We start from the raw sequence: 26546 nt of genomic DNA on the forward strand, positions 1-26546 counted from the left end.
GTCATTTGTGACTTGTTTCCTTTACCTAGCATAATGTTTTCAAGGATCATCCATGTTATAGCATGTATCCATATTTCATTGCTTTTATTGCCAAATAACATTTGGTTGCATAGGTGTAGGAACATATAAGTTATTTACACCTTCTGGCTAGTATAAATAATGCTGCTAAGAACATTTGTTCTTAGTTTTAGAGTGGACCTCTATTTTCATTCCTCTTTGATACACAGGAGTAAAGTTTCTGGACTTTATGGTAATCCTATTTTTAAGTCAGTTTCTTAAGTCAGTTTCAGTACATTTTGAAGAACTGCCAAAATATTTTCCAAAGTGAACTTATATTTCCAATAGCAATGTCTGAATTTTGAATGCTCCAAATTCTTTACATCTTTGCCAATACCTGTTATTGTTTTTAAAATTATTTTATAGCCATTCTAGTGGTTGTGAAATGGTATAGTTTTGATTTGCATTTCTCTGTTAATGATATTGTGCACTTTTTCATGTACTTATTGGCTATTTATGTATCTTCTATAGAGAAATGTCTATTGAGATCTTTTGACAATTTTTTTAGTTATTAAGTTGTAAGAGTTCTTTACATTTTCTAGATACGATTCTCTTATATATATGCTTTATAATTTTTTAACCAGTCTGTGCATTATATTTTTAATTTATTGATGATATTATTTGCAGCACAAAAGTTTTTATTTTGATAAAATTATTTTATTTTTTCTTGTGTTGCTTGTGCTTTTGATGTGGATTACTTAACCAAAAGTCACAAAGGTTTACTTCTACTTCCTAATTAAGTTTTATAATTTTAGCTCTTACCTACAGGACTGTAATCCATCTTATGGTATGTGATAGGAATCCAAGTTCATTCTTTTCCATGCAGATATTCAGTTGTCCCAGTACCATTCATTGAAAAGACTATTCTTTCCCCATTAAATTGTACTGGCATCAATTTTTTGAAAATCATTTGGCCACAAATGTAAGAGTTTGTTTCTGGATTCTCAATTCTGTTCCACTGACTTATATGTCTTTTCTTATGCTAGTATTGCACTATCTTGATTACTGTAGTTTTGTAGTCAGTTTTGAAAATGGGAAGTGTTAGTTCTCTAATTTTGTTATTTTTCAAGATTGTTTTACTTGAACTTCCATATTAATTTTGTATCACCTTGTCAACTTCTAAAAAAGAAACAAGCTGGGATGCTGATAGGCATTGTATTAAATCTGTAGGTCACTTTAGGGTAGTATTACCTTTTTAAAAGTGTTTAGTCTTCTAATCCATGAATATGGGATGTCTTTCCATTTATTTAGGTCCTCTTTGAATTTTTTTAGCAATGTTTTCTAGTTTTGTAAAGTATAAGTTTGACACTACTTTTGTTAAATTTATTCCTAAGTATTTTATCTCCTCTTGATGCAATCCCATCTGATGGAATTGTTTTCATTTCATTTTTGGATTGTTCATTGCTAATATATAGAAATGTAATTGATTATTGTACACTGATCTTATATCCCGCAACCTTGATTAACTCATTTATTAATTTTAGGTTTTTAGCAGACTCCTTAGGATTTTTCATATCCAAGATCATGTCATCTATGAATAAAGATAGTTCTACTTCTTTACCACTCTGATGCCATTTATTTCTTTTTCTTGCCTAATTGCCCAGGTTAGCACCTCTAGTGCAGTGGTGAATTAGAAGAGGTGCAGACAGCATTCTTATCTTGCTACTGACAAGAAAAGGGGAAAGCATTCAGTCTTTCAACATTAAGTATATTAAGTCAGGGATTTTCACCAAAAACAAAATTCATCTTTAAACATTGGAAGAATTTACAACTAAAGCTACCTGGGTCTACACGTTTCTTTATGGATGTTTTGAAATTACTAACTCAATTTAATTACTTGTTATAGATATATTTAGATTTTCTATTTTTTTCTTAAGTCAGTTTCAGTACTGTCTTTCTGGGAATTTACATTGATTTCGCCTAAATTATGTAATTTTTGGCATTTAGTTGCTCATAATATTCCCTTATAATCCTTTTATTTTCTGTATGATTGGTAGTGATGTCCCCCTTTCATCCCTAGTTTTAGTAATTTGACTTCTCTCTCTCACACACACACACACTTACTCATTCTAACTAAAGTTTTATCAATTTTGTTGATATTGTGAAAGAACAACCTTTTGTGTTTTTTTGATGTTTTCTACTGTTTCCCATCTTGTTTTCTATTAATTCGTGCTCTAATCTTTATAATTTCTTTCATTCCACTTCCTTTAGATTTAGTTTGCTTCTCTTTTTCCAGCTTAGATTAGTGATTTGAGATCTTTCTTCTTTTTTAAAAACATATAGACATAAATTATAAAGCTATAATTTCCCTGTAAGTATTGCTTGAATTGGCATCTTATAAATTTGGGCACATTGTGTTTTCATTTTCATTAATCTCATTTTCTTTATTCTTTGTGATTTCTTCTTTGAGTTACTGATATTGGGGAGTGCGTTGTTCAATTTCCATTTACTTATGAATTTCCCAAATTTCCTTCTTTTATTGATTCCTAATAATTGCATTCTGGTGGGAGAATATGATTTGAATCCTTTTAAATTTATTGAGGCTTGTTTTATGGCCTAACATTTGGACTATCCTAGAGGATCATTCATGTAGTTGAGAAAACCGTGTATTCTACTGTTGTTAACATGGATATGTTAACTCTAGTTTGATTTTAGTTTTGTTGGAGTCTTCTATTTCCTTGTTGATGTTCTGTCTAGTTGCTCTCTTCCTTACTGAGAGTGCTGTATTGACGTTTCCAACTATTATTGTTGAACCGTTTACTTCCAGATAAATACAGAAATATTATTACTATATAGCTCTATTTCCTCCTCCCCTCTTTAGTGCTATTAGAATTTTACATGTTACATCTATATGAAATAAGTCCCATAATATATTGTTGTAATTACTTTTTTAATTAATATATCTTTAAAATAAGTTGATAGAATAAAAGAAAGCAAGTATATAATAGTCAAATTTAACAGATAAAGGATTCAAAGCAGCTATTCTAAATATTTTAGTTCAAATAACTATAAATATTTTAATATATAAGTAAATATTTTAGTTCAAAGAACTAAAGGAAACCATATTTAAAGAAGTAAAGGAATGTATGATGACAATGTCTCATCAATAGAGAATAATAATAAGGATATAGAAATTATAAACTGTTCTCAAAGGCAGTTTCTTTTACCTGTGGATGAGTCACACTTTCCTGTTTCTTTGAAAGTCAAATTGTTGTTGAAAATTGGACATTTAAGATACCATATTGTAACAACTCGGAATACTCCTGAATACTCTGAATACTCAGGAATACTCCTCCCCACCTCAGGGCTTATTGTGGTCTGTACTTCCTCCTGCCCTCCTCTGGACAGTTTCCATGAAGTATATTTTCCTTGCAGTGTACAGCTTCTGATGTTGCTTCTCAAGGTATGTGCACAATCACTCTGATTCATTTACCATAGTCTCTCTAAACCATTCTCTTGGGATGACAGTGGATTTAGCCAGCCTACCTTTCTCTGTCCCTGATCTTGTATTAAGTTTCTAGCTGGCCTGTCTCTACTGGTATCATCTAAATGTTAGCCTCTATTAATTGCTGGCTGACTACTCTACTGATTTTGACAATGGCCTAGGGGTATAAATTGCTTTACAGTCTGATGCAATTAAATCTGGATCCCTTCCAGGGCAGTTTTGGGTAAGTCTTTAAGGCTTGCTCTGACTCCAGGAGAGGTCCTTTTAGCTATCACTTTCCATGGTTCTTTATTAAACTTCTAAGTAGCCTATTGTTTTGCTTCTTGTTTTCATGAAGTTACTAGTTCCTTCAAAAAACTTTCATTTCATGACTAACTGCTGAAATCCTTAGAATGAACTGGATAATGCAACAGCTGCCCTCCTGGATTCAGGTGTTGCTCATTCATGGAATCCATGCCTGAATCTGTGGTATACAACTTTTACATGACTCACTGGACTGGTCCCAGTGGCACTTCAACTTTTAGCCTTTACACCACAGCTATACTTTCTCTTCTACTTGGCAGGATAGCCACCTTTGCCACATCAACTTCTAAAAGTGGTAGGCCTTAGAGTCACAGCAGCAGCACAAGTGCATTTTCTTGCCATGCTTTTCAAATGATGACTGACATTCCCTTCATCATCTCACTTCTGTGGTGGAGACCAAAGAGAAAGCACTTCTGCTTCATAATATTCAGAAACTTCTGCCCAGCAGAGAACCACTAGTTTCTTCTTAACTGTGTATCATCACTTTTTGAAAGCTCTCTGGCTATATATGCCCAAATTCCCACTTCTAGGAATACATCCTAAAAATAAAATGCAAAATGTGATAAAAGTTTTATGCAACAAAATAATTACAAGGTTGTTTTATATACAAATTAAAAATCTGAAATTTTTTATTGCCCAGCAATAGGGAAGTAGTGAAAAGTAGAATAGTCAATTGTAATATGCTACTATTGCAAATATGTAAAACAACATAAAAATCTGGCTAGGAAAAGAAAAGGGCTAAAAGGAAATAAAACAAAACATTTATTATAGGAGAATGGTTCTGAAATCCACTGTAACCTAAGATGATGATAACACTTTTAAAAATCTTTTGTTTCATTAAAAATTAAATGAGATTCTCCAAAGACTTCTCATATTATTCTGAAGGAAATCATCCATAACACAACTATTAATTAAAGAACATTAAAGGAAGGGTACTTGGAATTCCTGTTCTTAACACTCCTCTTGAGAAGAGTTACATAAGAGAAAGATATACTATATTTATTTGGAAAATAGAAAACTACGACCTAGGTGAATTGGTATGGTATATATATCTTAGTTTTGTGGAACATCTTCAAAAAGATGTGACCACCAATTCACCTATTAACTAGACCTAGACACTCAAAAGCTCTTTACTCCCTCCCCTGTCCTTGAAATGTGGGTTCCACTTGCCTCCCCCACTCCCAGAGGCTGCTCCAAGGACATAGCCTTGAGATAGTAATATATGATATTGAAAACACCTACACAGTATACATGACTGAGCCGACTTTGGGCCACTTTATAAGGTTTTATGTATTGGTGGGTGAATGCAAGGATCCATTCATCTTGCTGCTGCCCAAGACAAACTTCATACATAAGTTCCTTTTGCAAATAAAACTGCCACCTCCCAACCTGGAGTGGTCTGCCTCGATTTTTGGCCTCTTCCTGCCCTCTGAGTACAGGAACTAATTTCAAATTACACCTGGGAAGCTCCCAGGAGGGTTATGAACTAACACTCAATAAATATATATTTTTTAAAACAAAGAAAACTGGGGCACCTGGCCACAGGGGCTGACTTTGGCTCAGGTCATGATCTCACAGTCCATGAGTTCGAGCCCCATGTCGGGCTCTGTGCTGACAGCTCAGAGCCTGGAGCTTGCTTCAGATTCTGTGTCTCCCTCTCTCTCTTCCCCTCCCCAATTCACACACTGTCTCTCTCTCTCTCTCTCTCAAAAAATAAACACTAAAAACTTTTTTTAAAAACATAAAGCAAAGAAAACTAAGACTATAAAAGATTCTAAAATTCCTAATTCTAGTGCTTTAAATAATTTCCATTGGAGAATGAAGAAGGAGACATAGATCTTTTTCCTTTAACCTCTCCTTTCTCATTTAAAATTATCTGAGTGATTACAGGAATGCAAGCCTGGTTCAGAGTTCAAAAGTCAATTAACATAACCAATCATAACAGGCTAAAGAAAAAAAAATCACACAAATATATTAATTGATGCAGAAAAAGCAAATGACAAAAATTCAATACTCATTCATAATAATCATTACGAATACAATTCATACATTATGAATACAATTCATAATAATCATGCTGAGAATCATGCTGAGTGAAAAAATCCAATCCCAAAAGGTTACATACCATATGATTCTATTTATATAACATTCTTGAAGTGACAAAATTATAGAAATGGAGACTAGATTAGTGGTTGCTATGAGTTAAGGAGGGGCTGGGGATAGGAGGGAAGTAGACAGGGTTACAAAAGGGTAACATGATGGATCCTGTGATGGAAATGTTCTATACCCTGCCTGGTTCAATGTCAACATCCTGGTTGTGATATTATACAATAGTTTTTCAAGAGGTTACCATTGGGGAGACCAGGTAAAGGATACTTTGTGTTATTTCTTACAATTGCATGTGAATCTATAATATCTCAAAATCAAATTTTAGTTTAGACAAAATTATTTGAGTGTCCCCTATATGCATAGTACAGCTAAAGAAATACAAAGATAAATAAGATGGCTCTAACACTTGAAATTACAGTTTATTATGTAATGTATAAACACATATACGTAAATAACTAAATTTCAAGGCAAAAAATTCTTAAATATTTTTTAATGTTCATTTATTTTTGAGAGAGAGACAGAGCATGAGTGGGGAGGAGAAAAGAGAGAGGGAGACACAGAATCAGAATCAGGCTCCAGGCTCTGAGATGTCAGCACAGAGCCCAACGCGGGGCTCAAACTCTCAAACTGCAAGATCATGACCTGAGCTGAAGTCGGATGCTTAACCGACTGAGCCACCCAGGCACCATAAGGGAAAAAAAAATTTAATTTTAGTTAGTTAACATAGTGTGCAATAGTGGTTTCAGGAGTAGAATTCAGTGATGTGTCACTTACATTCAACACCCAGTACTCATCACAAGTGCCCTCCTTAATACCCATCACCTATTTAACCCATCTTCTACCTGCCTCCCTCCATGAATCCTCAATTTGTTCTCTTATTTTGTTCTCTGTGGTTTGTTTCCCTCTCTCTCCCCCTCCACCCTTCCCATACATGCATCTGTTTCATTTCATAATTCCACACAAGTGATATTATATAGTATTTGTCTTTCTCTGATTGACTTATTTCCCCCTAGCATAATACATTCTGGCTTCATCCATGTCGTTCCAAATGGTAAGATTTCATTCCTTTTGATGGCTAAGTAGCATTCCATTGTGTATATATACCACATCTTCTTTATCCATTCATCCGTTGATGGACATTTGGGCTCTCTCCATAGTTTGGCTATTGTTGTGATGCTGCTATAAATATTGGGGTGCATGTACCCCTTTTAATCTGTATTATTTTTCCTTTGGGTAAATACCTAACAAGGCATTTGCTGGATCATAGGGTGGCTCCATTTTTAGTTTTTTGAGGAAATCCATAATGTTCTCCAGAGCGGCTGCACCAGTTTGCATTCCCACCAATGGTACAAGACGATTCCCCTTTTTCCACATCCTCACTAACACCTGTTGTTTCTTGTGTTGTTAATTTTAGTCATTTTGAAAGGAGTGAGGTGGTATCTCAACATAATTTTCATTTGTACTTCCCTGATGATGAGTGATGTTGAGCATCTTTTTGTGCATCTGTTAGCCATCTGGATGTCTTCTTTGAGAAGTGTCTGTTCATATCTTCTGCACATTTCTTAACAGGGTTGCTTGTTTTTTAAGTGTTGAGTTTGATAAGTTCCTTATAGATTTTGGTTACATGTCAGGAGTATTTTAAAATGAAGTTAGGGGGCACCTGGGTGGCTCAGTGGGTTAAGCGTTGGACTCTTGATTTCGGCTCAGGTCATGATCGCAAGTTTGAGCCCTGTGCTGTCAGCATGGAGCCTGCTTGGGATTTTCTCTCCCTCTCTCTCTGCCCCTCCCCTGCTAGTGTGCACCCTCTCTTTTTCTCTCAAATAAATAAATAAACATTAAAAAAATACTGTTAGACTTAGCCTGGCCACTTTGCATCCATTAAGATAGCTATTATCATAAACTGAAAAAACAAAACTAAAACATAATCAGTGTTGGCAAGGATGTAGAGAAACCGGAACCCAAGTGCACTGTTGGTGGGAATGTAAAATGGTACAGTCACTGTAGAAAAAAGAACAAAATTTCCTCAAAAAAATTAAAAATAGAATTGCCATAAGATCCAGAAATCCAGTTTTCGATATAAATACAAAAGAACTAAAAGAAAGGCCTTGAAGAGATATTTGTACACTCATGGGCAAAGCAGCATTATTCACAACAACTAAAACATGGACGCCACGCAAGAGTCTACTGGATGATGAATGGATAAGCAAAATGTAGTATATTCATACAATGGAATATTATTCAGCCTTAAAATGGAAATAAATCCTGTAATATGCTACGACATTGATGCACCTTGAGGACATTATGCTAAGTGAAATAAGCCAGTCACAAAAAGACAAATACTATATGAATCCACTTATATGAGGCCCTTTGAGTAGTAAAAATCATAAAGAGAGAAAGTATAATGATGGTTGCCAGGGGCTTGGGAAAGGGGAGAATAAGAGGTTATTATTTAATAGGTATAGAGTTTCAGATTTACAAGATGAAAAGATATGGGCATGGACAGTGGTGAAGGCTGCACAACAATACGAATGTATTTAATACCACTGAACTGTACACTTAAAAATGGTTAAGACAGAAAAGGTTATGTGTATTTTAACAAAATAAAAGAAAAAATAGAAAAAACTATGAGAAGAGTAAAGAAGCTACAAAACTTGAAGTAACCATCCTTAAAATGTTTAAAAATTAATATAAACCACTTTCAACTTTATATATTGTTGTACCTCTAAGGGTAATGATTTTAAAGCTTAAAGAAAATTATTGGACTATATACTACTTGGTCATGATGTATTACCATTTTAAGAAGCTTTGGGATAATATTTTCTGGTATTTCATCTTAATATTGTTTCAGTTGTAACGACATGTGTTAGTTTCCCAATTTGAAAACAGCAAGTAAAAAATATTTTTAAAGAAAACTTAAGGACATATCATTTGAATTTTTACAGTGAGAATCTATTCATGAGTTACTTTCATCATTAAAAAGTTCTTGCTGAGGGGTGCCTGGGTGGCTCAGTCAGTTAAAAATCTTGACTTCAGCTCAGGTCATGATCTCGCGGTTCATGGGTTTAAGCCCGTGTCAGGCTCTGTGCTGACAGCTGAGAGCCTGGAGCCTGCTTTGGATTCTGTGTCTCCCTCTCTCTTTGCCCCTACTCCGCTCACATTCTGTCTCTCTCTGTCTCTCAAAAATGAATAAACGTTAAAAAAAAATTGTTTTTAAAGTTCTTGGTGAAATAAAAAAATAAAGGAAGAGTTAGAAAATTCTTGCAGGGGCGCCTGGGTGGCTCAGTCGGTTAAGCGGCCGACTTCGGCCCAGGTCATGATATCGCAGTCCGTGAGTTCGAGCCCCGCGTCGGGCTCTGTGCTGACAGCTCAGAGCCTGGAGCCTGTTTCAGATTCTGTGTCTCCCTCTCTCTGACCCTCCCCCGTTCATGCTTTGTCTCTCTCTGTCTCAAAAATAAATAAACGTTAAAAAAAAAAAAAAGAAAAAAGAAAAAAAAAGAAAATTCTTGCATATACCACTTAGTTAATAAAATATTAACAGTGCATTCTTTTTTTACATTTTTTTGCATTTATTTATTTTTGAGAAACAGTGAGACAAAGCGTTAATAAAATATTAACAGTGCATTCTTTTTTTAAAGTTTTTTTTTTTTTACATTTATTTATTTTTGAGAAACAGAGTGAGACAAAGTGTGAGCGGGGGAGGGGCAGAGAGAGAAGGAGACACAGAATCCGAAGCAGGCTCCAGGCTCTGAGCAAGTGGTCAGCACAGAGCCTGACATGGGGCTCAAACCCACAAACTATGAGATCATGACCTGAGCCGAAATCTAATGCTCAACTGACTGAGCCACCCAGGTGTCCCAACAGTGGATTCTTAGAGAAACCAACAGACTCATGATTCTCAAATCCATCATATCCTCCTCTCAAACAGTAGACTAGCAAAATTTAAAAATGGGAACTGTAAAGACCACAATTTGTCAACTTTTTAAAAGTTTTTATTTAAATTCCAGTTAGTTAACATACAATGTAATATTAGTTTCAAGTGTATGATATAGCGATTCAACACTTCTGTACAACACTTGGTGTTCATCAAAACAAGTGGACTCCTTAATCCCCATCACCTATTTAACCCCCCCCCCCCCACCCCCCTGCCATCCACCTCTTCTCTGGTAACCATCAGTTTGTTCTCTATAGTTAAGAGTATGTTTCTTGGTTTCTCTCTTTTTTTCCATTTGCTTATCTGTTTCTTAAATTCCACATGTAAGTGAAATAATATGGTATTTGTCTTTTACTTACTGACTTATTTCACTTAGTACAATACTCTCTAGCTCCATCCATGTCACTGCAAATGGCAAAATTTCATTCTTCTTTATGACTAATATTCCATTGTGTAAATATACCACATCTTCTTTATCCATTCATCAGTTGGTGGACACTTGGGCTGTTTCCAAAACTTGGTTATTGTAGATAATGCTGCTATACACATCAGGATACATGTGTCCTTTTGAATTAGTATTTTTGTATTCTTTGGGTAGATTCAATTACATGATACAACTTGTATACATATCCCCTTAGGATCAGGGCTCCAACTATCTCTCCAGATACATCTCCAGCCACATTGACCTGTGAATGCCACAATGGCCACTGCAAATCATTTACTATTCACTCAAGAATTCATTTTTTTTTTAAATTTATTTGAGAGAGACAGACAGTGCAAGTGGGGGAAGTGCAGAGATAGAGGGAGAGGGAGAAAGAATCCCAAGCAGGCTTCACACTGTCAGCACAGAGCCCAATGTGGGGCTCAAAACCACAAAGCCGTAAGATGATGACCTGAGCTGAAATCAAGAGTCAGACACTTAACCAACTGAGCAACCCAGGTGCCCCAAGAATTCATTTATAACTCCATGCTGTTGTCTATGTTGCTGCTTCCTCTGAATGGGTGCTTTACTCCTTCTGAGCTCAGTAGTACATCCTTGTGAACTCCTCCCTGACACCTGTAGGCCAATTAGGAATTCCCTTTCTAAAACCCTGAATATTTTTTACTAGTATAACATTCATACAAATAATTTGCATATCAATACTGGGAGGTCCTCGGGAGAAAAGGCCTGTCTCTCTTTTTCTATTCTTTTTTCTTCCTTTTCCTTCTCTTCCTCTTCTTCTTCCTCCTCCTCCTCCTCTTCCTCCTCTTCCTCCTCCTCCTCTTCTTCTTCTTTTGAGTATGTGTTATATTAGTTTCAGGAGTACAACATAGTGGTTCAATAACTCTGTATGTTAGGCTATGCTCACCACAAGTGCAGTTACCGTCTATCATCATGAATAATATTACAATACCATTGAATGTATTCCCTATGCTATACCTTTTATCCACATGACTTACTAATCCATAACTGGAAGCCTGTATCTCCTACTTACCTTCACCCATTTTGCCTATCACCCCACTCCTCCCCTCTGGCAACCATCATTTTGTTCTCTGTATTTATGGGTCAGATTATTCATTTGTTTTGTTTTATAGATTCCACATATAAGTGAAATCATATGGTATCTGTCTTTCTCTGTCTGGTGTATTTCACTTAGCATAATATCCTCTAGATTGTTTTGAACCTTTATTCATGGTGGCAAACACAATGTCAGCAGATACAATCGACTGAATTATAGCTTAAAATAAATTTAGCTTAAAAGAATACAATTAGTTGAGTAAATCCCAACCTCATAGTTCTTTGCTGATTTCTATGTCAATGTGTTTTATAATTCTTCTGGTTAAAAGTAAATGCATACTCAAAGGAAAAGTTTCTGTTACTTCATGAATTGTTGGAATACAGCTGTGTTAGAAATTTATCTCTTGGACTTTAGAAATAAAATCTAAATTTGATAGACATGGCTTGATGTAATATTTTATAAAAACAATTTGTTTTTCTAAGATTATAGTAATTTTATAGTAGCAATAATATTAAAAGAACCACTTAAAAGTGTATTACATACCATTTCTATTTCTTGATCTTTAGCAACCAGCTGTCGATTAAGAAGTTCTTTGCTTGAGTCAAGTTTAATACAAAGTTCCCTTGTGGAAGATAAATCTGCAAGGGCAGACACTTTTTCAAACTGAACCTTCTGAAGTTCCTCTTCCATCTTTACAACAGACTTGTGTAAGGTAGAAATCTGGGACTTGTAAGACCTTTCTGCATTTAAGTGCTGCAAGGACAAAATTATATATATATATATATATATATATATATATATATATATATATACACACACACATACATATACACATATTTTTTTAACTTGAAAAAACAACAATATGGAAGACAAAATGAGGGAAATCTTTTGATAGCACACTTAGATTATAAGGAACTTTATACAATATAGGTGATAATAGTACATACAAAACACCCTGGGAAAGATAAATACAGCTTTCAAATGTCTATACATAAAATCCATGAGGTAAGGTGGTCAAATGGTCATTATTTTTAATGTGTTTAGAAAACAAGTTTTCCCACTTAAAAGTCTCAACTCCAAAGCTAGTTGCGACACATATACGTTTGGTCTGTAGTTCTATTCTTGCCATGGTTTCAATTATTCTATAAGATAAATATTATTGTTGTTAAAGACAAAACTTTAGGGGCGCCTGGGTGGCTCAGTCGGTTAAGCATCCAACTTTGGCGCAGGTCATGATCTCACAGTTCGTGAGTTCGAGCCCCACATCGGGCTCTGTGCTGACAGCTCAGAGCCTGGAGCCTGCTTCACATTCTGTGTCTCCCTCTCTCTCTGCCCCTTCCCTGCTCATGCTCTGTATCTCTCTGTCTCAAAAATAAAAAAAAATAAAATAAAAAAAGACAAAACTTTAGTCACTACTGTTTCACTCACAATACCCATTTTCCAATTCTTAAATGGAATGTTTATCTAGATCATAATATCATAAAATGAGGACTGACAGCTCTCTAGCACTTACTAATAACTCTGAGAGAAAAAGACTCTGGGCAAGTATAAATTGAAAATACAGCCACATGGGGGGCACCTGGGTGATTCATTCAGTTGAGTGTGCAACTCTTGATTTTGGCTCAGGGTCATGAAATTGTGCCCTGTATTGGGCTCCACACTGAGTGTGGAGCCTGCTTAAAATTCTCTCTCTCTCTCTCTCTCTCTCTCTCTCTCTCTCTCTCTCTCTCTCTCTCCCTGCCTTGCTCCTCCACTTGTACTCTCTCTCTCTCAAAAAAAAATACATCCACATTATGGGAAATAAGCATATTTTTAAAACTGCAATATGAAAATATTTTTTTAATGTTTATTTTCATTTTTGAGAGAGAGAGAGAGAGAGCGAGCGAGCATGAGCAGGGAAGGGGCAGAAAGAGACAAAGACAGAATCAGAAGCAGACTCCAGGCTCTGAGCTGTCAGCACAGAGCCCAACGGGGGTCTCAAACTCACGAACCACAAGATCATGACCTGGGCCAAAGTTGGAAGCTTAACTGACTGGGCCACCCAGGAGCCCCTAAAAACTGTAATATAAGATTCAAGTCATATAAATTTTTTCAAAAGCTCAAGATAATACCCCTCCTTTTTACTGTTTCAGAGACATGTCTTAAATAAGTGCACTGCAGAGAAGTTTTTGCTATTGTGTGAAACTGACAGAACTGACAAATAAAGAAATTTTTCTGCTTTTATAAGTACACAGCATAAAAAAATTGTTCCTGGAATAAGTTGTTTGGCCACAATTTTCCCTTTTTTCCTTCTTCACTCCCTCTATTTCTCACTAATTTTTCAGACAACCTTCTATCCATCCACCTACCCATCCGTCTGCCCATCCATTCCATTTTTTAGTATATTGTGTGTTCCAGTCAATGCACCTAGATGCATATCCAATGATAAGCAAAATAGTCTTTGCTCTCATGACATTTCCAGACTATGGGAGAGCCATGCATCAATCAAATAATCACAGAAATGACTATATAAATACATATTAAGCAAATACTTCTAGAGAAAAAAGCTGTATGACAAAGGAAATTGACCTAAACTAAGAGGATCAGAGAAGTCAGGAAAAGGTTCCCTGATAAATGACACATGAACTGAGATCTGAATGGTGAATAGATATACAATGTATGTTGGGGAAGGGAGTTTTTCGAATTGGAGGAATGCTAAGTACAAAGGCCCTAAAGGGAGTGTGTGGAAGGAGGGAAAATGACATGCTCCAACAACAGAGAGAAGACTAGTATGACTGGAACTCAGAAGCCACAGAGAAGAATGATAGGAGATACAGTTGAAAAGGTATAAAAAAACCTCACAAGTCAGCCTGATAAGCTGGGTTAAAATTTAGGTTTTTACCCAATGAAATATTTTTTTCTTTTTTAAATTTTATTTAACACAAAGCTATAGTGTCCTAATGGTTTCAGGAGTAGAATTTGGTGATTCATCACTTACATGTAACACCCAGTGCTCATCCCAACAAGTGTCCTCCTTAATACCCATCTCGGATTTAGCCCATCTCCACACCCAACACCCCTCCACGAACCCTCAGTTTTTTCTCTATATTTAAGAATCTCTTATGGTTTGCCTCCCTCTTGGTTTTCATCTATTTTTCCTTCCCTTCCCCTATGTTCATCTGTTCTGTTTCTTAAATTCCACATATGACTAAAATCATATGTTATTTGTCTTTCTCTAATTTCACTTAGCATAATACATTCTAGGCCCATCCACATTGTTGCAAATGGCAATATTTCATTCTTTTTGATCACCAGGTAATGTTCTATTGCGTATCTTTATCCATTCATCAGTCAATGGACATTTGAGCTCTTTCCAAAATATGGCTATTGTTGTGTTTATAGCAGCACTGGGGTGTATTTTCCCCTTTGAATAAGCATTTTTGTATCCTTTAGATAAATACGTAGTAGTGTGATTGCTGAGTCATAGGGTAGCTCTACTTTTAATTTTTTGAGGAAACTCCATACTGTTTTCCAGAGTGGCTGCACCAGTTTGCATTCCTATCAGCACTGCAAAGGGTTCCACTTTCTCTGCATCCTCACCAACATCTATTGTTGCCTGAGTTGTTAATGTTAGCCATTCTGACAGGTGTGAAGTGGTATCTCATTTTTGATTTGTATTTCCCTTATGATGAGTGATGCTGAGCATCTTTTCATGTGTTGGTTGGCCATCTGGATATCTTCTTCGGAAAAGAATTTGCTCATGGCTTTTGCCCATTTCTTCACTGGACTATTTGTTTTTTTGGGTATTGAGTTTGGTATGTTCTTTATAGATTTTGGATACTAACCCTTTATCCAATATGTCATTTGCAAATATCTTCTCCCATTCTGTTGGTTGTCTTTTAGTTTTGTTGACTGTTTTCTTCACTGTGCAGAACATTTTTATCTTGATGAGATCCCAATAGTTCATTTTGCTTTTGTTTCCCTTGCCTCTGGATATATGTCTAGTAAGAAGTTGCTGCAGCCAAGGTCAAAGAGGTTGTTGCCTGTTTTCTCCTCTAGGATTTTGATGGTTTCCTGTCTTACATTTAGGTCTTTCATCCATTTTGAGTCTATTTTTGTGAATGGTGTAAGAAAGTGGTCTTCTGCATGTCACTGCTCAGTTTTCCCAATACCATTTGCTGAAGAGATTGTTTTTTTCCCATTGGATACTCTTTCCTGCTTTGTTAAAGATTAGCTGGCCATACATTTGTGGGTCCATTTCTGGGTTCTCTATTCTGTTCCATCCATTGATCTATGTGTCTGTTTTTGTGCCAGCACCAGCTTTGTAATACAGCTTGAAGTCTGGAATTATGAAGCCTCCAGCTTTGTTTTTCCTTTTCAATATTACTTTAGCTATTTGGGGTCTTTTCTGGGTCCATACGAATTTTAGAATTGTTTGTTCTAGCTCTGTGAAGAATGCTGGTATAATTTTTATAGGGATGGCGTTGAATGTGTAGACTGCTTTGGGTAGTAATGACATTTTAACAATATTTGTTCTCCCAATCCATGAGCATGGAATGTTTTTCCATTTCTTTGTGTCTTCTTCAATTTCTTTTGCAAGTGTTCTATAGTTTTCAGCATACAGATCTTTTTACCTATTTGGTTATGTTCATTCGTCAGTATTTTATGGTTTTGGTGCAATTATAAATGGGATTTATTCCTTGATTTCTCTTTCTACTGCTTCATTATTGATTTTTGAAATACAACTGATTTCTGTACATTGATTTTATATACTGTGGTTTTGCTGAATTCATGTATCAGTTCTAGCAGTTTTTTGGTAGAGTCTTTCAGGTTTTCCATGTAGAGTATCATGTCATCTGCAAAGAGTCAAAGTTTGACTTCTTCCTTGACAATTTGAATGCCTTTTACTTCTTATTGTTGCCTAATTGCTGAGGCTAGGACTTCCATAACTATATTGAAAAACAGTGGTGAGAGTAGACATCCCTGCCATGTTCCTAACATGATTAGGGGGAAAGCTCTCAGATTTTCCCCATTGAGGATATTAGCTTTGGGTCTTTCCTACATGGCCTTTATGAAAACAGGGAGGTGATATGACTAGCTTTATGTTTTAGAAAGATAACACTGAATATTTCAGGTTCTAGTAAGACAGTTGATTGAGCTAAGAGGAAAGTAGTTTTGGGTTTTTTTTGTATAAAATAGAAAAAAATATTTTCACAATTCATAGCTGAGCTTGCAGGAAAGAAACAGTCTCAAATACCAAAGACAAAAAACAAAAAAACAAAAAAACTAACAAACAAACAAAACAAACAAACAAACAAACAAAAACAAAGACAGAGCATGAAGCAAACAATAAGGCCTGAAACTAAGAGTTGGGGGTAGGGAGACCCAGTGACAGTAAAAGGCTTGTTTCAAAATTCAAGCAAGACAGGGAATAAGAAGTAGGACTAATGGATAGTTGCCTCTGGGACCTCTACATAATCTGGAATCTTTGAAAGGAGACTCCAGAGGAAAAATCCACTCAACCTCAGGCACCCTAAAGAGAATTTTAAAAACAGTAACAGAGAAGAAACTAGTTACATACAAGGCAAACCCCATAAAGCTACCAGCTGATTTTCAGCAGAAACTTTGCAGGCCAGAAGAGAGTGGCATGGTATATTCAAAGTCCTGAAAAGAAAAAACCTACAACCAAGAATACTCTACTCAGCAAGGTTATCATTCAGAATTGAAGGATAGATAAAGAATTTCTGAAACAAATGAAAGTTAAAGTAGTTCACCACCACTAAACCAGCCTTACAAGAAATGATAAAGGGACTTAATTTAAGTAGAAAATCCCATAATTACAAGAAAATTATAAAAGGAAAAAATTTCATGGGTAAAAGAAAATATACAGTAAAAGTAGTAGTCACTTACAAAGCTAGTATGAAAGTTAAAAGGGAAAAGTAGTAAAATCAATTATATCTAAAAAAGGTAGTCAGTGAAACTCACAAAATAAAAATATGTAAAACATGACAACATATTCATAAAATACGAATATGAAGGGAAGGAGGGAATAAAAATAAAGTTCTTTTAGAATGCATTAGAAGTTAAGTGACCATCAACTTAATATAGACTGCTACATACTTATGACGTTATATGTGAACCTCATGGAAACCACAAACCAAAAACCTATAATAGATACACAAAAAAAATAAAGAAAAGGAAAGTCAAGTATAACACCAATCACAAGGAAAGAGAGCAAGAGAAGAAACAGACAAGAACTACAAAACGACAAGGGCGCCTGGGTGGCGCAGTCGGTTAAGCGTCCGACTTCAGCCAGGTCACGATCTCGCGGTCCGTGAGTTCGAGCCCCGTGTCAGGCTCTGGGCTGATGGCTCGGAGCCTGGAGCCTGTTTCCGATTCTGTGTCTCCCTCTCTCTCTGCCCCTCCCCCGTTCATGCTCTGTCTCTCTCTGTCCCAAAAAAAAAAACAAAAAACAAAAAAAAAACCATTGAAAAAAAAAAGAACTACAAAACGACAATACAACAATTAACTAATAAGTATATACCTATCAATAATTACTTTAAATCTAAATGGTCTGAATGCTCCAATGAAAAGACATAGGGTGATGGCATGGATAAACAAGACCTATCTACAGGATGCCTGTAAGATACTCAGTCCAAACCTAAAACACACATACAGACTGAAAGTGAAGGGATGGAAAAATAATATTCCATGAAAATGGAAGTGGAAAAAAAAAGCCAAGGAAGCCTTATTTATACCAGACAAAATAGACTTTAAAACAAGGACTGTAATAAGAGACAAAGAAGTATATTATATAATGATTAAGGAATCAATCCAACAAGAGGATAAAACGGTCATAAATATCTATGCACCAAACATTGGAACACCTAAATACATAAAACAAATATTAACAGATATAAAGATAGTGATTGACAGTAATATGATAATAGGAAGGAACTTGAACACCCCACTTATAGCAATGGATAGATCATCAAGACAGAAAATTAATAGGGAAGCAGGGTCTTTGAATGACATATTAGACCAGATGAACTTAACAGTTATACATAGAACATTCCATCCAAAAACAAGAGAATACACATCCAAATGCACATGGAACATTCTCAAGGACAGATCATATGTTAGGCTACGAAAAAAAAGTTCTCAATGAATTTGAGAAGACTGAAAACATATCAAGTATCTTTTCTGGCTACAATGGTAAGAAACCAGAAGTAACTACAAGAAAAAAAAAAAAACTAAATTAAAAAAACCCCAACCAAACAAAAACACAAACCCACAAAAAATGTGAGTGCTAAACAACATTCCACTAAATAACAAATGAGTCAACAACAACAACAAAAAAAATCAAAGAGATTTTAAAACACCTCAAGACAAATGAAAGTGAAAGCACAACAGTTCAAAATCTTCAGGACACAGGAAAATTAGTTTTAAGAGGAAAATTTACAATAATGCAGGCCTACCTCAAGAAACAAGAATAATTTCATATAAACAACCTAACCTTTGATCTATAGGAACTAGGAAAAGAACAAACAAAGCCCAAAGTTACTAGAAGGAAGGAAATAATAAAGATCAAAACAGAAATGAATGAAATAGAAACTAAAAAACAATAAAAAGATCAATAAAACTAAGAGCTGGTATTTTGAAAAGCGTTTAGTCCGACTCTTCAAGAAAAAAAGGAGACCCAAGTAAATAACAAGACATGAAAGAGAGAAGTAACAACTGACACCACAGAAATACAAGGGTTAATAAGTCTGTTATAAAATACTACATGTCAACAAATTGCACAAATTAGAAGAAATGTACAAATTCTTAGAAATATACAATTTCCAAAACTGAATCAGAAAGAAGTAGAAAATCTGAACAGAACTACTATTAACAAAACTGAATTGGTAATCAGAACACTCCAACAAAAAAAGTCCATGACCAATGGCTTCAGAGGTGAATTCTACTGAACAATTAAAGAACAGTTAATACCTATTGTCATCAAACTATTTCAAAAAGTAGAAGAGGAAGGTAAGCTTCCAAATACATTTTACAAAGCCAGCATTACTCTCATATGAAACCAAAAGACACTACAAAAGTAAATAAATAAGTAAAACTAAGGGACAATATCCTGATAAATACAGATACAAAAATCTTCAACAAAATATTACCAAAACACATTCAACAATGTGTTAAAGGCTCCTTCACAACAATCAATTATGACGTACTCTGGGGACACCAGGATGGTTCAATATTCATAAATCAATCAATGTGACACACCACATTAAAAAAATGAAAGAGAAAAACCATGTGATCATCTCAATAGATGTAGAAAAAGCATTTGACAAAATTCAACATCCATTCATGATAAAACTCCCAATAAAGTGGGTCTACAGGTAACAAACCTCAACATAATAAAACCATATATGACAAACCCATAGCTAATATCATACTCAATGGTGAATAATTGAGAGCTTTTTCTCTAAGATAGGAAATAAGAAAAGATGTCCACTCTCACCACTTTTATTCAATGCAGTATTGGAAATCCTAGCTATTGCAATCAGATAAGGAAAAGAAATAAAGGGCTACCAAGTTGGTAAGGAAGAAGTAAAACTTTCACTATTTACAGAAGACATGATACTATACATACTGAAAACGCCCAGACTTCAAGCTGTATTGCAAAGCTATAATCATAAAGACAGTATGGTACTGTCACAAAAACAGACACTCAGATCAATGGAACAGAATAGAGAACCCAGAAATAGACCCACAGACATATGGCCAACTAATTTTTGACAAAGCAGGAAAGAACATCTAATGAATAAAGACAGTCTCTTCAGCAAGTGATGCTGGGAAAACTGGACAGCGACATGCAGAACAATGAACCTAGACCACCTTCTTACCCCATACACAAAAATAAACTTAAAATGGATGAAAGACCTAAATGTAAGACAGGAAGCCATCAAAATCCTCGAGGAGAAAGCAGGCAAAACCTCTTTGACCTTAGCCACAGCAACTTCTTACCCAACATGTCTCTGGAGGCAAAGGAAACAAAAGCAAAAATGAACTACTGGGACCTCATCAAAATAAAAAGTTTCTGCACAGCAAAGGAAACATTCAGCAAAACTAAAAGGCCACCGATGGAATGGGAGAAGATATTTGCAAATGACATATCAGATAAAGGGTTAGTATCCAAAATCTATAAAGAACTTATGAAACGCAATGCCCCCAAAACAAATAATCCAGTGAAGAAATGGGCAAAAGACATGAACAAACACTTCTCCAAAGAAGACATCCAGATGGCCAACAAACACATGAAAAAATGCTCAATATCACTTATTACCAGGGAAATACAAGTCAAAACCACAATGAGATACCGCCTCACACCAGTCAGAATGGCTAACATTAACAACTCAGGCAACAACAGATGTTGGGAGGATGTGGAGAAAGAGAATCTCTTTTGCACTGCTAGTGGTAATGCAAGCTGGTGCAGCCACTCTGGAAAACAGTATGGAGGTTCCTCAAAAAATTAAAAATAGAACTATCCTATGACCCAGCAATTGCACTACTAGGTATTTATCCAAGGGATACAGGTGTACTGTTTCGAAGGGACACATGTACCCCAATGTTTATAGCAGCACCATCAACAATAGCCAAAGTATGGAAAGAGCCCAAATGTCCATTGATGGATGAATGGATAAAGAAGATGTGGTATATATATACAACAGAGCATTACTCAGTAATCAAAAAGGAAGAAATCTTGCCATTTGCAACTACATGGATGGAATTGGAGGGTATTATGCTAAGTGAAATTAGCCAGTCAGAGAAAGACAAATATCATATGACTTCACTCATATGAGGACTTTAAGAGACAAAACAGATGAACATAAGGGAAGGGAAACAAAAATAATATAAAAACAAGGAGAGGGACAAAACAGAAGAGACCCATAAATATGGAGAACAAACTGAGGGTTATTGGTGGGGTTGTGGGAGGGGGGATGGGCTAAATGGGTAAGGGGGCACTAAGGAATCTACTCCTGAAATCATTGCTGTACTATATGCTACCTAATTTGGATGTAAAGTAAAAAAATAGGAAAAAGAAATAAAAAGGGGGAAAAATGACAATTAAATGTTTTCTTTTCCAAAAGATATATATACATATATATATGTATATATTATATATGTATATACATATATATATGTATATATGTGTATATATATACATATGTATGTGTGTGTGTGTGTATATATATATATATCTGATAAGGGGTTAATATCCCAAATATATAAAGAACTTATACAACTCAACAACAACAAAACCCACAAATAAACCAATTAAAAAATGGGCAGAATCTGAATAGAACTTTTTCCAAAAAAGACATATTGATGGCCAACAGACATGAAAATATGCACATCACTAAGCATCAGGGAAATACAAATCAAAACCATAAAGATATCACCTCATACCTGTCAGAATGGCTAAAATTAAAAAACCCATAAAACAATAAAACAACAGGGGCGCCTGGGTGGCTCAGTCGGTAAGCGTCCGACTTCAGCCTAGGTCATGATCTCACCATTCCGAGTTCAAGCCCCGCAGCGGGCTCTGTTCTGACAGCTCAGAGCCTAGAGCCTGTTTCAGATTCTGTGTCTCCCTCTCTCTCTCTGCCCCTTCCCCACTCACACTCTGTCTCTCTCAAAAATAAACATTAAAAAAATAAAAAATAAAAAAACAATAAAACAACAAGTGTTACTGAGGATGTGACGAAAAAGGAACCTTCATGCACTGTTGGTAGGAATTTAAATTGGTACAGCCACTGTGGGAAACAGTATGAAGTTTCTTCAAAAAAATTAAAAATAGAAATGCCAAATGATCCAGTAATTCAACTATTTGGTATTTACCCAAAGAAAAGAAAACCACTAATTTGGAAATACATATGCACCCTTACGTTTAGTACAGAATTATTCACGATAGACAAGATATGGAAGCAATCCACAAATTCATCAATAGATGAATGGATAAAGATGAATTGTAAGATTGGCTACAAAAAGCAAGATCCAACCATATGCTGTTTAAAGAAATATGTTTTAAACATAAAAACCTAGAAAAATTAGAAACAAAAGCATGGAAAGAGATATGCCATTCAAAAAAATAATCTTAAGAAGACTAAAGTGGTTATATTAATATTTCATAAACTATACTACAGGATAGGAAACATTATAATGGGTAAAGGGATGAATTCATTAAGAGTAATAATAACCGGGGCGCCTGGGTGGCGCAGTCGGTTAAGCGTCCGACTTCAGCCAGGTCACGATCTCGCGGTCCGTGAGTTCGAGCCCCGCGTCAGGCTCTGGGCTGATGGCTCGGAGCCTGGAGCCTGCTTCCGATTCTGTGTCTCCCTCTCTCTCTGCCCCTCCCCCGTTCATGCTCTGTCTCTCTCTGTCCCAAAAAAAATAAATAAAAACGTTGAAAAAAAAAAAAATTTAAAAAAAAAAAAAAAAAAAAAAAGAGTAATAATAACCCTGGGGCACCTGAGTGGCTCAGTCAGTTAAGCATCCAACTTCAGCTCAGGTCATGATCTCGTGGTTCACGAGTTTGAGTCCCGCATCAGGCTCTCGGCAGACAGCTCAGGGTCTAGAGCCTGCTTCGGATTCTGTGTCTCCTTCTCTCTCTCCGCCCCTCCCTGCTCATACTCTGTGTCTTTCTCTCTCTCTCAAAAATTAAAAAAAAAAATTATATATATATATATAACATATATATATATGAAGTAATAATAACCCTAAATCTATATATATCAAAAACATACCTTCAAATACATGAACATGATATAAATAAAAGAAGAAATACAAATGCACAAATACAGTTGGAGATGTCAATACTCTTCTCTAAATAAGTGGTAGAACAAGTAAATAGAGATTCAGTAGGACAAGAATTGAAAAACTTGACCCAATTGACAATTATAGAACATTTCATCCTAAAGAAAAGAATGCACTTTCCTTTTAAGTGTACATGGAACATCCAGTAAGATGATTACATTGTACATAACAAAGACTCAATTAATACAAAAGACTGAAAAATCAATAACTGGAAAGATATTTATTTAATCTCCAAATATTGAAAATTAAATGGTACAAAATAACATAAGAGTAATTAGAAAATTATATTCACATAAAATAAAATTAAAACATATCAACTGTATAAGGTAAAGATTCCACTTCTGGCATGGCAGTGTGGCAGAATCACTCCCTAGAGAAATTAGTGAAAATTATAAAAAACCAACTTTACCTTGTCTTTAAATAGGTTCTGGAAAGGGTCCTAAGGACATATAGTAGATGAAGTAACATTTTCAAGAAAACTAACTAAAACTAGGAACAGTGAAAGTCTGCGGCATCTGAACTATGACCTATTCCCTCCTTACTCCCAGCTAAGCATAAAGGAAAATCCACTACAGATGGGATGCATCCAAGAACAGTGCTTCCTCTCCCCTCACTACCTGGTCAGGAACTAAACTATCTTTCCAGGAGAGACAGGATATCAGCTTTTCTCATCCCATCTCAAGCTATTTGTTTAAAAGGCTAAGTTCCTGGCAAGTATTTCTAGGAAATGGGGGCTCCCTTCTTATGCCCATTCTTTACACACAGGCTCGCAGTTCTATCTTATTTGTGGCTTAGTAAGAATATTATGCCTCTGATTCTCCTTGACACAGGTTTTTCGTAAATAGGGGGTTCCATACTTGCAGATGCATGACAATAAGGCCAGGAGCTACAGCCACACTTTCCACCATCCCTACCAAGTGCCTAGATCCTAAAGTAGGCATGCCACTCAAAGAGAAGTGCACCACTGTCTTCATACAAGCTTGAGAGCCATGGCTCAGAGATTGTGCCTGTGAAGAGAGGGAGGCCATAAAACAGGAAGTTCCTAAGTTCTTCCAAAGGGACTTCCTTCATTTGTTTTTAAAACTTTTTTTAAGTTTATTTATTCATTTTGAGAGGAGAGAGTGAGCAGGGGAGGGGCAGAGAGAGAGGGAGTCAGAGAGAACCCCAAGATGCAGGGCCCAAACTCACGAACCCTAAAGTCATGACCTGAGCTGAAATCAAGAGTTGAACGCTTAACTGACTGAGCCACCCACGTGCCCTGGGATTTCCTTCATTTTTAATAGACTGTGGGGAAGTTCAAGCCCAGGACAGTCTCAAGGATGAAGGGTCTGGTGAAAAGATTTGGAGGGTATGGCGAAAAGAAATTCAGAACAGTGGTAAACTCTTTATAGATATAAAATAAACCATAGGCCAGCTACTTTACCAGAGAGAATCAAGGAACGAGGCTGCTAAGAAGAGCATTCTCAGGTCAGAAAAACTCAAATACTGAACTAAAAACCTATCCCTATAATGGAACCCAAATTTACTTGAATCAGTGTGTGAATCAATTTATGCTTGAGGGCGCTGTTGAAAACAATAAAACAAACAGCCAAGAATTTATGGAGCTTAACAGCTGAATGTAGTCTGGAAGCAAGATAATCAAAAAGGACTCACTAAAACCATAGTCATTCCAGGGTAACTGTGAACATGCCCAAGGCTGCCCCTTTTGAGAAACATCAGAGGCTTCATATTGCAAGAAGGGGAACAGACTTCACTAAAATAATCTAACAAGTCACTAAAGATATAAACAAATAGCACTTTGGTTTCTGTTCTAGCATGCAAAGAGCTTGGAAATCATGACTCCCAACCTCACAAGATGAAACAAAGCTGAAAATCTGACAATAATAACTCTTCTTTGATCAATCAAAGAATTAAGAACATAGAACAAACCACTACTCCCCCAAATGCAGATAAAGGTAAGTACAGAGAACCACATACCAGGAACAGAAAGTGACACTGAAGCTAGCCACATGCAGTAACTGACTATTTATTGGGAGAGTGAGCATAGACTAGCTTGAGAGATAAAACCTCCTGGGGTCCCAGCTTTAGGGAAGCCCCCACATTTTCATTATTTTCATCTCTAAGAACCCAACAAATTTTCAGAGAAAAACCCTCACATGCTTTTGGCAAAGTGAGGAGAAAAGTAGCCATTTTGAAATAATCCTAGAGCATCCTGTTCTCCTTGACAAAGGTCTGCCCTCAAGGGAGGTGATTTCTTCAGAGCATAACCATGATTTGAACAGAGCCTAATCAATGTGGAGGAATGGAATACCTAACTCAGATACTCTTCAGCTTTCCCATATCACCTAAGAAAAATAAAAAGGATGGGGCACCTGGGTGGCTCAGTCAGTTAAGTGTCTGACTTTAGCTCAGGTCATGATCTCATAGTTTGTGAGTTCAAGCCCCACATAGGGTTCTATGCTGACAGCTGAGAGCCTGGAGCCTGCTTCATATTCTGTTTCCCTCTCTCTCTGCCCTTCCCCAGCTCGTACTCTGATTCTCTCTCAAAAATAAATAAACATTAAAAAAAAGAAGAAAAGAAAAAAAGGCTGAGAAATACTTGTGAAGGTCACATCCCAGAGACACAAGCCCACTGAAAGACTATGACCTAATCATAGGATTATAGAATGCTTCTCCTCCACCCACAACTTACTACCACATCGACAAGCCTCCTGTGTAATAACAAGGGATTACAGTTGAAAGAACTACAAGGTTCAGACTCTGTTTAAGAAGTCTCTAAGTGAACCCGAAGACAATAGAGAAAACAAAAAGAACAAGAGAAAAATTTAGCTTTGACATGTACAGTTACAGCAAATGGTAATCACAACCTAACTCACAGATAAACATAAAACTACACTCTTAAAGACCTATTTACCTCAGTAACTTTTACCCAATATAACATATTTGGTTTCAAAAAAAAGTTACAGGACATACTCAAAGGCAAAAAACATAGTCTGAGAAGACAAAGAAAGTAACAGAATAAGACTTGTATATGCAGAGATTTGGAAATTATTAGACAAGGAATATAAAATAACTACAATCAGTATTCTGTGGGCTCTAACGGAAAAACTGGACAACATACGAGAACAGATGGGTAATGTAAACAGAGAGGTGGAAACTCTTAAGAGCTTAAAAGGAAATGCTAGTAATCAAAAGCACTGTAACAGAAATTAAGAAGGCCTTTGATGGGGTCACCATCAGACCGGAACCAGCTTATGAACAAACTGGTGAGCTTGAAAATCCAATACAAATTCCCAAACTGAAATTCAAAGAGAAAATATAAAGGAAAAAGAGGAAGAAAATCTTCAAA

At 35.9% G+C, this 26546-nt stretch overlaps 1 protein-coding gene across 9 annotated transcripts in view; it reads right to left on the reverse strand.

Moving 5' to 3' along the window:
- The window catches only part of TSGA10 (testis specific 10), a 149732-nt gene that overhangs the window by 15481 nt on the left and 107705 nt on the right, over positions 1–26546 (reverse strand). For 7 of the 9 annotated variants that reach the window (XM_058684381.1, XM_058684386.1, XM_058684382.1 and 4 more), the window contains one exon: positions 11888–12097. The exons of the other annotated variants lie outside the window; for them this stretch is intronic. In XM_058684381.1, the coding sequence (XP_058540364.1) occupies positions 11888–12097 (210 nt within the window). The remainder of the gene's footprint in view (positions 1–11887; positions 12098–26546) is intronic. 9 annotated transcript variants of the gene reach the window in all.

This window comes from Neofelis nebulosa, chromosome 9 (genome assembly GCF_028018385.1).
Source record: "Neofelis nebulosa isolate mNeoNeb1 chromosome 9, mNeoNeb1.pri, whole genome shotgun sequence".
Classification (NCBI taxonomy): Eukaryota; Metazoa; Chordata; class Mammalia; order Carnivora; family Felidae; genus Neofelis; species Neofelis nebulosa.